We start from the raw sequence: 16,567 nt of genomic DNA, 5'->3' as shown, positions 1-16,567 counted from the left end.
CAGAAGCTTCAGAGTGAAGAGATCGGCCAGTTTATGGTTCCTTCTCTTTCAGTTACTATTTCCCAATGAGCAATTTTGTTCATGCCCCTTGGAGTTCTGTGGCAGTTTGTTCAAGCTTCAACAGGTTTTGCAGCTTCAGAGGCTGTTTGAAACAGCTCCCAACTCTGGGGCCTGTTGCTGCAGTGTTCTCTGGCAGCAGTGAGGTGCAGCTGAAGACAGCCTCTTTTAGGGCCCAAGCTGGCAGTCCTGTTAAACTGTGGGCTAAATACACGCTGCGCTGGTGTGAACACTGCTGCTGTGTTGCACTAAGTGCCTACCTTGTGTTCATATAGCAGCTTCTGTGTATAGCTGCCAAGGTCTCAGAAGTTGGCATGGTTGGTGTGCCAGGAGAGTGTGACTGCTGGCTGCAGTGGACACCAAGGAAGACTGGGTTCTGGTGCAATAGGAGAGCTGTACACACAGTATTGAAGAAGTGTTTCTTCCAAGAGGTCTTAATACTGAGCTTGTGTTTTCCTCTGTTTAAGCTTCATTTTGTGTTATTTCTTACTCATCTACAGTAAGTTTTTAACCTATTACTGTGAATAACTTATTTTGATAAGTTGACAGCTTGAATTTCATAAGTCCTGATAATACATAATAAATATTATTTTTCCGAATTTATTCACTCCCCTAGTACTTTTTCTAGGTTGGTTTAATTTGTCAGTCATGTTCCACAAGGTGCCATAATGCAAATCACACAAAGCAAAAGAATGTATTGAAAAAGTATCCCTGCCCAAAGTGTCAAGTCTGTACAAAGTTATGGTTTTTTTTCCTCAATGTGAATGTATAATACTTTTATCCTTTAATGAACTTTCGGAGACTTATTTTCTTACAAAATGTGTTATTAGGTATTCTTAAGTGGCATCTGTTATGGTATGTATGTGTTTAAAAGCTGTCTCTGTTAAATTTTTGGTCTTTATTAATGCTTCAGCATAAAAGCCCTGGAGTGCAGCAGAATGTGTGGGGTTGTGCTGGACTGGTGAGTCTTTGGTCTCTGCTGCTTCTGTCCTTGCAGTGTCTGGGTGTCAGGGTGTCCCTGTCAGTTCTGTTATTCTGCATTTCACACCGTAAAAGTGGGATTGTGTGGGAAAATAAACTTGCTCCAGGTAGGTTGTAGTGTGAATCAGTTACCCTGACCTGACCAGGAAAGTCCTGTTAGCACAAACACGCATGGGTAAAACAATAGGGAAGAGTAGGACAAAACTCTGTAAAACTGAGATTGTTCCCAAATGCTTTCTAGCACAGAAATGTGCTCTAAAGATGACTGGGATAGAAAATATTGTGCAGTTGAGTATTGGAGTACTGCTGTGTCCTGTGAATATGTTGTAATTTTGTATTGATAAAATCCAGGTATCTTATATTTAAAAAATTGATGTCTGGAGCATTAGCATAATATTCTTGTTGGATGCTTCATCTGTAGCTTAGATTCAGCAAAGAGAATTCCTCACTGTAGTGGGGTATGTGTGTAGGTAGGTGTTTCCAGAGCCTGTACATCTATATGAAATAGTAAAGTCAAGTCTGGTTTCATTGCTTTGTTCTCAAGACAAAATTCTGTGGCAGTTAGTTTTAAATAAATCTCTTGGCCTGTTTTCAAATTTTGCTGAGTTGGACCCTAATATATGGTGTTATTTATGAAATACTACATATATTGAATATTATAAAAGATATTTCTGACCTGGGGCTAGGATTGCAGCATTATTCGTGAGTAAAGAAGTTACGAGTGACTTATGTAAGATGTCCTATTAAATATCTAATAGAACCTACCATCAAGTATTGTATGCTGGCTATATTTCTTAAGCACATTTCCTGTGAAAGTGTTTTAAGATGGAAAACTTCCTGGATTGAACGGATGGATTTGTAATGAATGGATTCTTAATGCTGAGCTTGCTTGATACCATGAATCCACCTGTACAAGACTTGAACAAAGAAAATAACATTCTCACTTTTGCTTTGCTTTTCCTAAAGACCACTTGGTACATGGAGCTTCCTGTGACTGAGGACAGGATGTTAATGTTAAACCTCTGATTTTTCTTGGCTTCCATATGTGAGGAGGAGAGGGACACTTTGATGTTATGTGTATTCTTCTTGTTTAGTTTCTAGAAGGTAGTGTTTGAATCTGTTCCACAGTTCAAAATCACTAACAAGCTAGAATTTAGTAAGGAAAATGTAGAATGTAAGGGGGATGGTCAGAGGTGCACTGTAAATGCCATTTATCCTTTAGAAGGATTACTAAACAAGTAGACAAATTGTGTCATTTGTTGTCACATTATGCCATAAAAGTACTTTTTTAAGACAGTAACACTAACTTTTAGATGAACACATGAACTTGAATACATTATAGATTATACTCTCTTCTGTTTCTTGTTTTTAATTCAGGAGGGGTGAACACTCTGAAACAGCAGCGGGGAGAAAATTGTCACCTTTGAAAGATAACCTTTCACCATGGGAAGAGTGGTTTATTGGCAAAGAGAAGGAGCTGCGTGCCCGCTTACAGGCTAGAGCTGCAGAGGTGATTACATCCAGCTGTTTTGATTCTGAGTCTAACAGGAGATAGCAGACACAGGATTTAGTTTTCCTTGGTTGTACAAACATGAGTAGTTGTTTTTTCCTTTTTTGTCTCTTAGGCCTCCATAGTGTTTGTGCTTGTCAGTGCTGGCATGATTCATGTTATGTGCTTTTTCCTTTGCTGAGTGCTACACTTCATTGAACTGGTGCTGTATAATATTTTGTTTATCCAACTGTCAGGTAATGGTTCGATGTTGGAAGATTGAAGCATTTATATAATTAATGCCTTGATTTTTGTCATGGGAATGTAGGCAGGCATGTAGGTTGTAGAAGAAAATGAGGTGTGTGCTGATTGTAAGTATGCCAAGCTACTTGGTTAGTTTTGAGGCACAGTATTGTTGCCTACTTGGCGTGTAATTTTACAACTGTTTGGTGTCCTTTCCCTGGAAAGGGATCCCTGTTACAGCACTTTTTTTCTTCATTCTGTCTTTTTCCCCATTAGAGTTGAACAGTTTTTGAGAACCAGGGCTGGGACACAATTAAGTGAGAGCACCCTATCTTTTCTTGATCACTCTGTTTGTAGTGGCAGTTGGTTAAATTATACCATTGTTGAAGATCAAATGGGAAGTATTGTCTGGTGATTAGAACAATCACACCAAAATTAGATAACTTCTCACTTTAGTTACTCATTAACTATTTGACCTTGAATGTTTTCCTTGCCTTTCCATGTATCTGTAAAGTATAGCATGCAGGTGTTTTATGTGAGCTACCTCATACTCTGTATTAAACACGTACCACTGGAAGGTTCAGGAACAGAATTTTACAGGTCAGCAGTACACCAAAGTAGTTTGTTAAACTTGAGGAATAGGCTTCGATTTGTTAATCCGCATTCACCAAATTTTTCATGCCTTTCCATTTATATTCTGGATTTGTAATGTAAATGTAAGCTAGCAGTTGTCTCTCAACTAAATATTAAGAACAAGCATTACTTAAAGCCATGTAGAACTAGACAGATAGTTTGTAAGATTTTGAAAACATTAGATATTAAATGCAACAAGGCAGTGTAAAAAGCTTATATTTGGGGGAAAAATATAATGAACATTTTTGGAAGATGCCAGAAGAGAATAAAAAATGTGATATTTATACAAAAAATTATTGCTCTCTTTGCATAATAAAGGTATTTTAAACTGGTATTCCAAGAAACAACAGTGAAATTCCAGATCTTTTGCTGACATTAGTACCAAGTCTTCCCTGAATGTCAAGAAGGTGGATAAACATTTGAAGTGGAATTAGGTTGGGTCTTCTAAGGCACTTAGACTTCCATTAGGTTTTACAGAAACCAGGATCCCTGCAATACAGGTGTCTTGCAACTCAAAAGAGATGTCATTTGCTGTGACTTTGCCTCAATACAGCAACAACTATTTTCAAACTGTCACTGTATTGTGGGTGTTTGAGTTTTCTGTAAGCTTCTACTGATGTCCTAAGAAAAGGGGGTTGTCGCTGAAACTGACTGCAGCGTAGGGCCCATAAAATCAGTTTCATGGAAATAATTACATCTGTCGGTGTTTGAAGGTATGACTTTTAATTGAAAATTAGCACTTTTTGTTAGTGCTACTGTTGGAGAAGCTAGGCATCTCAAATTGTCTCCTTAGTTACATTTTTTCTTTATTAAGTTCACTGGAGAGATAGAAATGTTTGCATGTATACTGTATGTCATGTAAATATACTTCGAAATTTCTTCTCTCATCTTCAAATGAAAACTCCTGTTTCAAAATTTGCTAGAATCTGCAATAATTTTGGCTTTATTAAGCCTTGGATTAAGCCCTAAAGTTCAAGTAGTTCTGGTACTAAAAATCACAGGTGAATAATATTTCACTTAGCTTTTGATACCTTCCACAGAGCAGAGCAGTACACAGTGTAAATTTTAAATATTGTAGGAAAGTACTGCTGCAAATTAAGAGTCTGCTGACTAAAAAGGCATTTCAATAAACTGAGGAATGATTTGATGCATTTAATTGCTTCCAAAGCCTAATTAAAAGATGGATTTCCAGTTAATATCCTAAAAATTATACATGTTTCACTGTTTGTATTTCATAGTATTTCTATGTTGACTGCAATTTTTCTTCTCCAAAATCTTAATGAAGGAAAAAATACCCAAATCTAATGCTTACATTGTTTTAACTGCAGTACTACTGCCAGTATTGCTGTAAATGGTCACCACAGATTTGAAATGCATACTTTTTCTGTAATTAGGAAATGAATAAACAGCTTGAGGAAATGAAGCAAAATCAAGAATGTGAAAGAAGAAGAAGGATAGCTGAAGAGAAACACAAGGAATGGGTCCAAAAAAAGAGAGAAGAGGTAAATATTGCTTTGGCTGGAAATATTCTAGTACATGCCATGCTTGAGTAAGCCTGTCTAAAATTTACTCAGTCTGTTTGGACATCCATGTTTTCAGTTTGCTGAGTAAATGGCTGCTTTAATTTAAAATTATAAAAACACACCAAAGCAGCTAAACATTTTTTCAAGACTGACTTTTTTTTTTTCCCATAAGGTACAAAGGGTTTTGTTTTCTGAGTATTCAGAGAACTGACAATTGGTGTACATCCTGTGCAGTAGCCTTCTGCTGATGATAGCTGGGGTTTTGGTCTTCAGTGTACCCAGACTTCCCAGCTTCAGTGCCCAAACATTTTTGGTTAAGTGTACCTCTTGACTGTGTGCGATGTTTTGTATACCAGGGGGAGTCAGAAGAGGGATGTAGTTTAAATCAGGCAAGGAGTATTTACCACAGGATATGGTTTAGGAGGGATAATTGAGGTATGGGGCCAAATTGAGGGAATTCTCAGTACACCACAGTTAGTAATTGGGAATTCCTTCAGTCAGTAATTAATTTCTGGGTGGGATCAAAAGTTTTTTAAGTTCTCTTGAGGGAGTGTCTGGGTCCAGGGTCAGAAACAGACAGAATGATGATCCCAGTGGGGCTGTGTGACAGCTGTATCACACCAGGTGAGCACACAGATGCTCTGGGTGGCAGCAATGGGAACCCTTGGGACACCAGGGTGTGTCCAGCCCTGGCAGTTCATGTGTTAATACTTTTGTGGCCTGCAGCAATACCAGCCGTTCGCTATATTTACTTTGTTTCTGAGCAAAAACAGATGAAAATTCACTAAAAATAGCACAACAGCACTAGCTGGGTTGGATGGGCAGACCTCATACATTTGTTTTCATGGTTTTAGAACTCCTTCAGATTCAGCCTAGAACCACTACAGTAACATATATTTGGATCTAACCTAATTAATTTTAGTCTTAATGCTGGTTGGATAATTGGCAGAAACCCATTTCAGAACCTATCCTGCTCTATTAATTTCTTATGATTTATATTGCTAATTAAAGTACACAGGAAAAAGTAGATTTATTATTCAGCACATACAATTCAATTTTCCTCTTCCAAAATGACATTTAAATGGGAATTAAATTCTGGGTGTCTGTAGCTATTCATTAGTTCATTCACTACTCCTTCAACACTTGAAGGAATTGGTCTGCCTCTTAAAATAGTTCCAGTTCAGAACCAGAAGTTTTCCTTCTGTCTCTTCCTTACTACCCCTACCACCCCCTTCAACTCCATAAATTTCTACTTATTTGCATTTTCCTTGGAACTTTGTGGATTTACTGATTAGCAACTTATATTCTGTTGTCAGTGGGATTGGGAGGTCTTTTTTATGGTAATCACAGCAGCCCAGAGGACAGGAGAAAAAGAATGCTTGTGTCTGGACTTTATCAAACTATGTTTTGGAAGCATAGCATCATCCTTAGGCCAAGTAATTTAGAAAAGTAAGCTGATTTTCATTTAAATCAGGTGATTTATTGACTAGTCTTTCATATAAACCACACTCAAATCAAGGATAAACTGAATTTAAAAATTTAAAAGCTTAGCTGTCCATAGGATATTAACATTTGTGCTGTGTAGCCTGTCCCACTTCAAGTTTCTGTAAGCTTATTTGTGGATCTGGACGCAGGCTGAAGGATAAATATGTCAGTTCCATGACTAAGATGTTTAAAGGTGCATCAAGATTTCAACTGTAGTTGAGGTAAGAGTCATGAGCACTGACAGTTGACATCATTTTCTTGGGGAGCGTGTGTATATATAAGTGTTTTCCAATATAAGTATTGGAAGACACTTCATTTTCTCATAGTAGTATCAAAAGATGCTTCTTGAGGCAAAACTTGCAGTATGTTTCTCTGAAATTTGTATTAAACACTCACCTTTTTCAAACTCAGTTATTAGTTCTGAGCCCTGTGTGCAGAGAGTAGAAAATGCTTTATTTGGAGGAGTCGGTACTTTCAGGGATCTTATCTCTGTAGTCTCCACAAGTCTGTGCCCTTTCCCATTGGTCAGTACTGTAGGGATAAAGAAAGGAAGGCACACTTGAGTGCACATGAAAACTCTTGAGCATCCTGCACCAGGAGACACTGCTGAAACAGTCTTTGTGCTGTGAATGTGAGAGGTATTTATGTCAGAATTAAAATGTTTGCATATGCATAAAAGAATTCTGGTTTTCTATATGTCAAGCCAGTATTTTTGCATGGCAGTTTTAGTTGTGATGCTCTCTAACTGTTAAATATAGTCCTTTAGGGTGAGGTTAGGAAGCAAAGCTTGAACACTGTTTTTGTTCACTATTGGTTTTTTTAATTATTTAATATAGATTAAAAATTATATGCTGTTACAGTTTTCTTATGCTTCTAATAGTTTTACAGAAACTATTTTTGAAAGTAAAGGAATCCTAACTAGTATTCTTCTATGTAAATAGCTTTTGTGGTTCTTAGAGGTTGTAAATTAACTAGAAGTAATATTTTGAAATATGAGCCATCCAAGGACATTCTAAGCTATGAAATAGTTTATACAAATACTTGTTCATGGCAAAAATTTCAGCTCACTAGCAATTAAAAGCTTAATAAAACCAGTTTTTAGGCACTATCTTGGACCTAATAATGACTTTACAATTTTCAGTAAGATACTGGATCCCTCCTGGACAAAAATAGTCTTACTTTCTCTGCCTCTTAAAGTTGAGCCATTTCTTGGCAAACAGTAAATTGTCTGTTTACTTTTCAACAAGTATCAATTGAAATATTTTAACTCTAAAATAATACTAAGCATGCTTTTGATTCCAGAAGGAAAATGAACATAACATGATTTTTTTTTTAATGTAACTAAAATGTTTATTTCTGAGTTACTGTTAGATTTATTGATAAAAATGAAGCGACTATGGTTATAAATGCTGAACAAGTAAGCTTGGTGTTCAGTTCCTATTTTATGTGAAATCTCTTTTATTCCTATCATCAGCTGTGGGATTAAACACTTTAGTAAGGTGCCTGTAATTGTGGAATTACTGATTAGATCAAAGTACTGGATTCAAATCAGAGTATGAGAAATGCATTGTGAATGCATAAACTGTGAAGAGTCTGTAAACTGCCATGACAGTTTAATTCCTTAACATCGTCATCACAGTCAGAACCACTTCTAAATTTTTGCCGAATAAAATATTAGGATTAAAGGTCAGGTCTGATGACAACAGCTTTATGATTGCATATTAAAAAAATCAACTCTGATGCAGTGCACTCTACCTTCTACAATCTAATAAGGTATCTTTAAATCATTTAATCCACCTTTACTGACTGCAAAGCTGCTTCATTTTTACAATGTCAGTAGAGCATGAACTTAGAAATATCTAGAGTGTCCAATTCATACATATACATGTGTGTACATATAAATATCTATATTATTACTATTGTGGGTTAGCCCCAGGAGGCAGCTGAGGTCCCCCTTGCTCCCCCCAGCTTTTCTTGCTGAGCAGGATGATCTAGGATTTCCCTTGGGTTGGTCAGTGTCAGTTCTGGCTGTGCCCCCTCCCAGCTCCTCGTGCACCCCCAGACTGCCCTGGTGAGATGGGGTGGGAAGCAGAAAAGATCTTGAAGCTTTATAAGCACTGATTGGTGATAACTTGTGTTATCAGCAAACTCTGTTTTGTTCACAAATCCAAACATAGCTCAATAGGAGCTGCTATGAAGCAAATTAACTCCATCCAAACCAAAGCCAACTACATGTATTATGCATATGTTTGCAACAGTGACAGAAATCCCCAAAGAGGAATACTTGAATTCCAAAATAATTGTCATTCTGAAACTCACTTTGTTAACATCCCTGTATTTAGTCTTTGCATGTAATTCTTTATGTTGTAATAATGTGATGCATAGCAAAGTTGTAAGAGCACAAGTAGTGAAGTTGCAGTTTTCCATTGGAAAAAACAATTATTTTAATAGCCATCTAAAATTGACTGTAGAATTTCTAATACTTTCTGCTTTGTTGAATAGAGAATAAGATAACACTTTTTTTCCCTTAGAAGTAAATATTACCAAGCAGGCATTAAAAATAGTATTTGGATGCTCAACAGTTCTTATGGTTCTTTTCTTTTCAGTAAGTCCCCTTTACTTACTGAAAAATAGAATTTTTAATGAGAACTAGGTGCAGGATGGAAAAAGTTCTGTTTGAATGCTTTTTCATTGAAAATGTTGGTTGTAGCATTTATTATGCTGTTGGGTGATAAGTCTTTATGAGAAGCAAAAAGCATTAAGGAGCATATGAAAGCCTAGAACCAACACAGTGTGCAGTAATGAATGACAGGGTTCTTGGAGCAGACTTCCTTTTTTGGTGTGCTGGTTCCTACAGAAGAGACACCTAGGTGCCAACTCTTACACCAAAGGCTTTTAGTTTAATGTGTATTTTATCTCAGCATGGTTAATACAGAGAACAGATTGTTCCACAGCTTGAGCATGACTTTCAAGTGTGAAAGCTATGCTTGCTTGTGCTCCCTTTCTTTCATCCAATGACTTGTTAATGATTTTATGAGCAATGGTAGCACTCCCACAGAATGGGTGGAAAATCCTGTCATGCCAGCCTGCAGTTTGGGGATGTGTTAGTTGGAATCTCCTTTGGCAAAAATGTAATTAAATCCACATCTTCCCTGTCTAGGTGAATGTTCTTACAGCTGAGCTGTTGTTGAGTCAAGCACTGGTTGCTAATGTAGAGCCTGATGTCCTGTAGTTTTTGCTGACAGTTTAGACTTGAAAGAGATGCTAAGATGTCCACTTGTTTAAGTGTAAGTGTATTTGTGGGGGAAACTTCTAGTATAAATGCTTTCCAGTCATGAGAACTAACTGCATTTAAGAATTAAAATTTTCTGTTTACATATTTAAGTTGTTCTTTACATATCTAATTTTTTTTTTGTGTGAGTCTGGGCTTAATTTCTTAAGGATATTTTTTTCCATATTGTGGGTCTTTTACTCTCTGGACCTGAAAAGTCTTTACACAAGTCATGGTTTGACACTGGCACATGCCAGCGCCACCATAAAAATGCAGCCTCTCAATTGAATGCTGTTGAAATGCGATCAAGAACAGAGCAAAGCAGGCCCAAGCTTAATAACAAGGGAAAAAACTTTATTAAGCTACTACTACTACACTACTATAAAAGAAAAAAAGAAAGAAAAAACACACACAAAATTCAAAATTAAAACCTTTCAAAACATTCCTCTTCCCACCATCCAACTCCAACAAACCACAGTGAGACACAACCTGGACCCCAATCAAGTTCCCACCCTCCAGACAATCAATACTCAGTCCATCGAGGGAGAGAGGAGTCCCTCCCATGCCACAGATCCCCAGGAAACACAGCTGCCACATCCTGTGCTTCCATGTCACACATGGCACTGCCCGGAGAAAATCTGCCAGTGTAACACTCTCCTTTCCATGCACAGTGCTCTCACCACCAATGCATGGACGGACAGACTGCTCTTAGGATTTCTCTTTCAAGGATGCCCTGCCAAGAGGGAAAAAACAACAGTTCAGTTTTTTCATTTTTGGGACCGCAGTACCCCCCATATTCCCCTGGGGCTGAGGGTCCCAGAACAGAGATCTTTCTCTTCTTCTTCCCTGAAGACGGGGGGCACCACCACCAACCTCTCTAACTTTTTCTCTGTTCGCTCCTCTTCTGTCTTTTCCCAGCTGAAGCAGGTCTCTTTGGCTCACCGGCGTCCTCCTAAAATACAGTCTCTCTTGGAGGAGAAAATCGGTTCAGTCTGTGGCCAACAAGAAAAAGTCCAGCCAAAATCCACCCCATCATCTCCTCCCACCTAGAGTTTCTCCTTCTAACATCCCAGGTCCCAGGCTGTCTCTCTTCCTCTCTGTCAGACTGAGGAGGAGTGAGATTTCACAAAGCTTTCATTTCTCAGGAAGGGTTAAAGTCTGGACTCCCTGGCTGGCTCTGCCGGATCCTCTGGCTCCCACGGGCGGCTGGGCACCTTGCGGCCCCGGCACCCCCCGCTCCTCTCCTTCCCTGCGGCGTACTGCTGACAAGCCGCTGCTGTCTCTCTCTCTCTCGACTCTGGGGGGGAACGGAGACATCCCAGATTTTCTCCACCCTTCCATCTGCCGGGAGTTCCAGCCCCCTCCACCCTTGGGCCTACCTCAGTCAGGCCTTCCCCTCCCCACCCAGCCACGGGCGGGCAGGGGAGAGGCTGCACTGCGCCCTGACCGGAGCCAAAGAGAGCGAGTTCTCCTGGGATTCTGCTTTTAACCCCTCTGTGCTCTCAGAGACGTGTCCACCTTCAGCTGGTCACCCCAAGTGTCAGCATCCAAACCTGACCCCTGACTGGATACTGACCTCTTCCTTCTGAGAAAATGATTTTTCCTGTGTCAAACCACGATAACACAAAATGTTTCTGTGATGTCACGCATGACCAATGCCATTGTTATAATTTTAGGTTCTAGCTAAATCCTAATTACCTTTAGATTTCTGTAAGTACAATGAGCTAATTCCTCATGGTGAGTGTTAGAATGAGTTCCAGAGTTTTGGAAGAGGAGTTCAGTGTGAAAGGTGAATGTGTGCTCATATATTTCAACAGCATTTGTGGAGTTCACATTCTTTTGAAGATCCCAAGAGTGTTCCAGGAACTAAGTACACTAAAACTTCATGTTTGTCACACATGTTGAGTCCCCACATGAAATGAACACAGTCTGGGAGAAAGATCCAGTAATTCTGCAGTCCCAGACTGCAGTGGGATCTGCACTGACTGTGTGAGCAGTAAATCGATATAAACCCACTTGTCAAGAGCCATCTGCAGCTCAGGCTGTTGTTGACCTCCCTTCTAGCCTCTTACTGTTTTCACATGGAAATTCTAGAGAGAGATTCAAAAGTATTCATGTGGGCTTTGTCTGGTCACTGAGTTGTGTTACAGGGCAAAGTTGAAAAGAGAATTAGTTTGTTTGAATGACCCAGATTTCCAAGACTGCTAGACGTGGTTGATGTCCACAATTATTATGAGGATAAACAAGTAAATTAGGTGTTCTGATGTTGGCAGTGTGGGCTTTTCTTATATTTTGCTATCAGTCAGTATTAACTGCTGCTAGAATATGCTAGCTGTCAGCAAACAGCCATGAAGTAGAACACTTATCTGTGAAAAGAAAAATGTTGTCGTATTCTGCAGACCATAAGATGGAAGGGATTGCTTTGAGAAGTATCTTAAAAATTTCAACCACATCATTAGTTTCTGGAAATGTCTACCCAGTGACAGTCTATAGAGAAAATGCAGAACAGAAAACACCACTGCACTTTACACATTCCAGCCTCTCATTTAATTGTTGATGTGAAAATTCAGAAATTCATATTCTAGTAGTTTTCTTCTAGTTGGATATAGTGCCTCTGTTTCAAAAGCAATTAGGTTTTGGTTTTTTTCCTGCGTGGAAAATTATTTACTATTTCTACCTTCTGCCAGGAAGGAAGTGGCATGCTTCTTCAAATTTTAAAATGCTTTGACCGCTCAGCACATCCATGTAGGTGTGATTTTTCTTGAGAAGTTAGTAGTTAGCACTGACCCAGTAAGATGCATGCTGTGGGCAGAGTCGCAGGTGATTTATGTGGGGTGGGGGATTTCCAGGGGCTCATCTAAGCCAGGCTTCATTGGGTTCTGAGACGTGATAGAATCACAGCACAGAGCACTGAACCTTCAGGGTAGATTTGTATCCTTTCTCCGTAATCACATGCTTGGCCTGGGTGGCAGGAGAACAAGCCTTTCTTGCAATGAGTAATTGGATGTTTTGCAATCAGTACCTTAATTTAGGTAATGCCCACAGCTATATGGTAGTGTATGTAAATTTACTGGAGGTTTAGTGAATAGATTGTGACTGTTTTGAGCACAAGATCAAAGAGATTTTTTTAAACCCAATCTAAACAACACCAAGCATAAAAAAATAATTTCTTCCCTGACATACACATGGAAGGAAAGTAAGAGAAGGGGTGAATAATATGTACATTAATATATACATTCATAGTATTTTTGCTGGACTTTTTAAATGAGGATGGGAAAAAAGCTGGGACAGTCAGGGTGACAGAAGCTTGACATGGAATAGGTTACTAAAGCAGCTGGGATTGTGTTGTCCACATGAAGCAAAATCTGTTCTGATTGTGAGAGGAAGAAGAAGCATTTCTGATTTGTCTGCAGAAAAATTTCTAGGCAGTGTAAAGTCAGCAGTTCTGCAGGGAGTCACCCTGTCTTAGGGATGTCTCACTGGAGGTAAAACTTAGCACTAGTTATGGCTTTCATGGTAGTGTGTATGGCATGTTATTGTTTACATGGGACCTAATTTAACTTTGAGTCAGCCTAGATGGTAGCTAAACTCATCTAAGTATTGTGATCTCAAACACCTAAGTTAAGAAGCCTCCCTGCCTTTCTTTTATAGTATTTAGAAAAAATTTTAGTCTACTTTCTGCTTATAATGGTTTTCCATTATATAACCATACCCGCAGGTATGGAAGTAGCTCTTCTTTTCCAGATTTCTCCTATATTCATTTTTATGTCTTTTCTGCAATAAGACCCTTAGCTAAAGACTACTTTTGGATGATCCTTAGTTTTGTAACTTATTTTGTGTGTATCACAGGTGAGTCAGCAGACAACAAAATGTGCAAAATCTTCCATAGTTTAACTCACTGATTTCACAGATACCTCTCATTTACATTAATGCTTTTTATGTGTCCCAGACAACCATTGTCTCAGAACCGGTGTTGTTGGTGCATTTGGGGGCTCTTTAGTGATGAAGAGTCAGAGAAACAGCTCTGAATAAAAGAGGTTGAGATGAATTGTAGATGAAGAGGAGGGAAAGCTTAGACAATTGGTTATTTGGTTTTTTTTTCAGGAAGGTAATGTTTGAATAATTTGCCAAAAATACATTCATTTATTTTCAACATTTTAAAATGCAGAAACTTTTATTTCATGTTAAGAAAGATCTTATTTCCATGCTTCATTAGCATAAAACCACTTCAGAATATCAGTTTTTTTAGTTCCCAGAATGAGATGTATTTTTTTATTAGTCTTGGTTGTACAGGCCTCACTGTTGTGAAATCATTTTAATAAGACCAATTGTTTTACAGTTCTGTGAAGTTTTACATTCCAGAATATGCACTGAAGTTGGAGTGTATTCATATTTGACCATTTTCCCTACACTACAAAACAGATTGAGCTGATATTTGCTAGCATGTATTAAAAGTAAAATGGAAAAAAAAAACCTACCAAACAACAAAAAATCAAGGAGAAAATAGAACTAAAAAGCTACTTGGAATTGTTTTGTGAAGTTGTGTCCACAAAGAAGTCTTTGTTGTCAAATAAGAATATTTGCCAAGAGTGTGCCAGAGTAGTACTACTGAAAGTATCGTGATTTTAGTTGGAGCAGCAACCCCCTTGGAGATTATGGTAGATAAAGCTAATAAAGCCTAGCCTGTAACAGAGGTGGGTGGGGTGAAATCCCACAGTGCCTAGAACAGCTGTTGATGTTGAAACTGCAGTAATGCTCCTGGTGCTGGCAAACAGAAGAGGACACAGTACCTCCAGTGGTTCTGTAAGCTGCCCTCTTTCCTGGCAGAAATCAGGTCAGTGTGCTCCAGACCAATAAAAGCTGAAGTTTTCATTCTCTTCATGCTGCTTTATTGGATTGCTGGTGGTTTTGGTGTGGGGGGACAAGCACTGGGCCAGCAGGTTTAGGCCATGCTGTTCAGACCAGACTGAGGGAATTGTGGTTGGTCCCCTGCTGCAGTATCATGGCTTCTTCTTCATTAGGCATAAGTGAAGTTTCCATAAGTGCAGTAAACCTAGGAAAAAGGTGGGAGAGGGACGTGCAGGGAGAGCTCTAGATTTCTGCCGTTTTGTTCTTTTAATGGGAAAAATGGTAATATATAATGGTGCAATGGGAATATATTTCTGGTTTTCTTGAGTTTTTCCTATGTTTCATTTATTTATTCATTATAGTGTGCAGCTGCAGTTCTAGGCATTTATATTCATACTGCCAACTGTAATAATTCTGAGTCAGTATGAGTTTCTGCTAAGTTACCCATCTCCTTTGTTCAAGGGGAGTGCGCAGGGAGTTGTATAAGTAAATGATTTCTTAAAAGAAAAGCAACATAATTTTTCAGCAGCTCCTTTCTATTAAGAGGAACTGGTCTTTAGTCTTGTGCCTCTCTTCCAAGTCATGTGCACAGCTTGTCTGGTAGATTTTTGCTTCTGCACATGTATGCAGTTGCTTCAGAGCTAAGTGAGTTAAACAGAAATAGAATCAAATCAGAAAAATTCCAGACACTTCATAAGGGTTACAAGGAACACAAATGAGAGCTATTGCCACTCTTCAGATGAAAATACCTCCCTCTCCAGATCAAGCAAAGGCCAGTGGATATGTGTTTGCTTAGAGAAAGATCCTCAGAACATTGTTGTTGGATGCAAACACACTGAAAAGATGTGCAAGTGAATGACACCTCTGGTGTATTCTGTCTTCCGAATCATTAAGGTAGCAATTTCACTTCACTCAGGTTACATTTTGCCTTCCCTGCCTAGAATGTGTTTTTTCATTCTCCCTTTCATAATTGGAATAGGAGAAATGTGTGGATTGATTATTGAAGTAGTCCCTATGTAAATAAACTAAAAAGTATAACATATTTAATAGAATACCACAAAATATGAACTGTGTTTTTAGTTGAACTTTTTTTACTGTTTAATTTATGCTTAAGTGTGCTGAACAATCTGCATATCTCAATGACTCTTAGAAGGGGGCAGTTTACCTGACTTGCATTTGGAACTGGAGTTTGCTCTAGATTCACTGACAAGTAGTTAACACACCATTGTTGAGAATTGCAACATGTATTTCATTCCCAGAAATACTGAGATGTGTCTGAAGTGTTTGAAAAAAATCTCTGAATAAATATAACAGAGTGGTAAACCAGAGGAGACCTTGAAGTAAATTTTTATCATCTTTTTTGACAGGTTTATGTCTATCATACCTGGAATCTAGCAATGAATAGGTTCTGACTTCAAAGAGCTTACAGTATCACATATTTTTTAATGTTTAGGATAATTTTCTTTGTAATTGTGTAATAAAATTTACAGTATTCCTCAAAAGAATTGCTCATTGAAATATACTAAAAATTTCTATTCTGTTTCTTGGATATGTTTCACATAGGAAAGAAGAGAAAGCAAACGAAAGCTGAGCAAAGAAATGTCAGAAAAAGCCACAAGAGAACTAGAAAAAATGCAGTTAAAAGAAAAGGCTGATGAAAAGTATAAAGAGTGGCTAGAGAAGAAGAGAGCTGAAGAGGCAGAAAAGAAGAAAAAAGAGAAGGTGTTAAATTAACTGATAATTTATTTGTATGGAGTTACTTAATCTGCAATTTATTGCAGATTCAGATTTGATATATTCAAATCTTACATGGACATCAAATGGCAGTGTTGTACATGAAGAAATTTGTTTGAAGAGTTACAGTGTTAGTGCCTTAAAGACACTGTGGTATGGTCAGCAAAGTAAGGTGCATGTTTAATGCAGTTTGGCATTTTTGTTAATTGCCTTTGATTTTTTTTCTCAGGGAAACACTGGAGTAACATGTAGGTTGGGGGTTGGGTTTTTTTATTCAGTCTTAAACCGAAAAATGCATCTTTT

The 16,567-nt window shown here is 38.3% G+C and overlaps 1 protein-coding gene across 2 annotated transcripts in view; it reads left to right on the top strand.

Annotated features, from left to right (window-relative positions):
• Positions 1 to 16,567, top strand: part of CCDC34 (coiled-coil domain containing 34) — a 31,942-nt gene that overhangs the window by 7,359 nt on the left and 8,016 nt on the right. Inside the window, exons 2-4 of one of the 2 annotated variants that reach the window (XM_021539028.4) lie at positions 2,416 to 2,548; positions 4,798 to 4,905; positions 16,094 to 16,252. In XM_021539028.4, the coding sequence (XP_021394703.3) occupies positions 2,416 to 2,548; positions 4,798 to 4,905; positions 16,094 to 16,252 (400 nt within the window). The remainder of the gene's footprint in view (positions 1 to 2,415; positions 2,549 to 4,797; positions 4,906 to 16,093; positions 16,253 to 16,567) is intronic. The other variant, XM_085581220.1, reaches the window with a different exon arrangement.

The sequence above is a fragment of the Lonchura striata genome, chromosome 5 (genome assembly GCF_050655825.1).
Source record: "Lonchura striata isolate lonStrDom1 chromosome 5, ASM5065582v1, whole genome shotgun sequence".
Lineage (NCBI taxonomy): Eukaryota > Metazoa > Chordata > Aves > Passeriformes > Estrildidae > Lonchura > Lonchura striata.
This window is presented reverse-complemented; position numbering and strand designations above follow the sequence as displayed.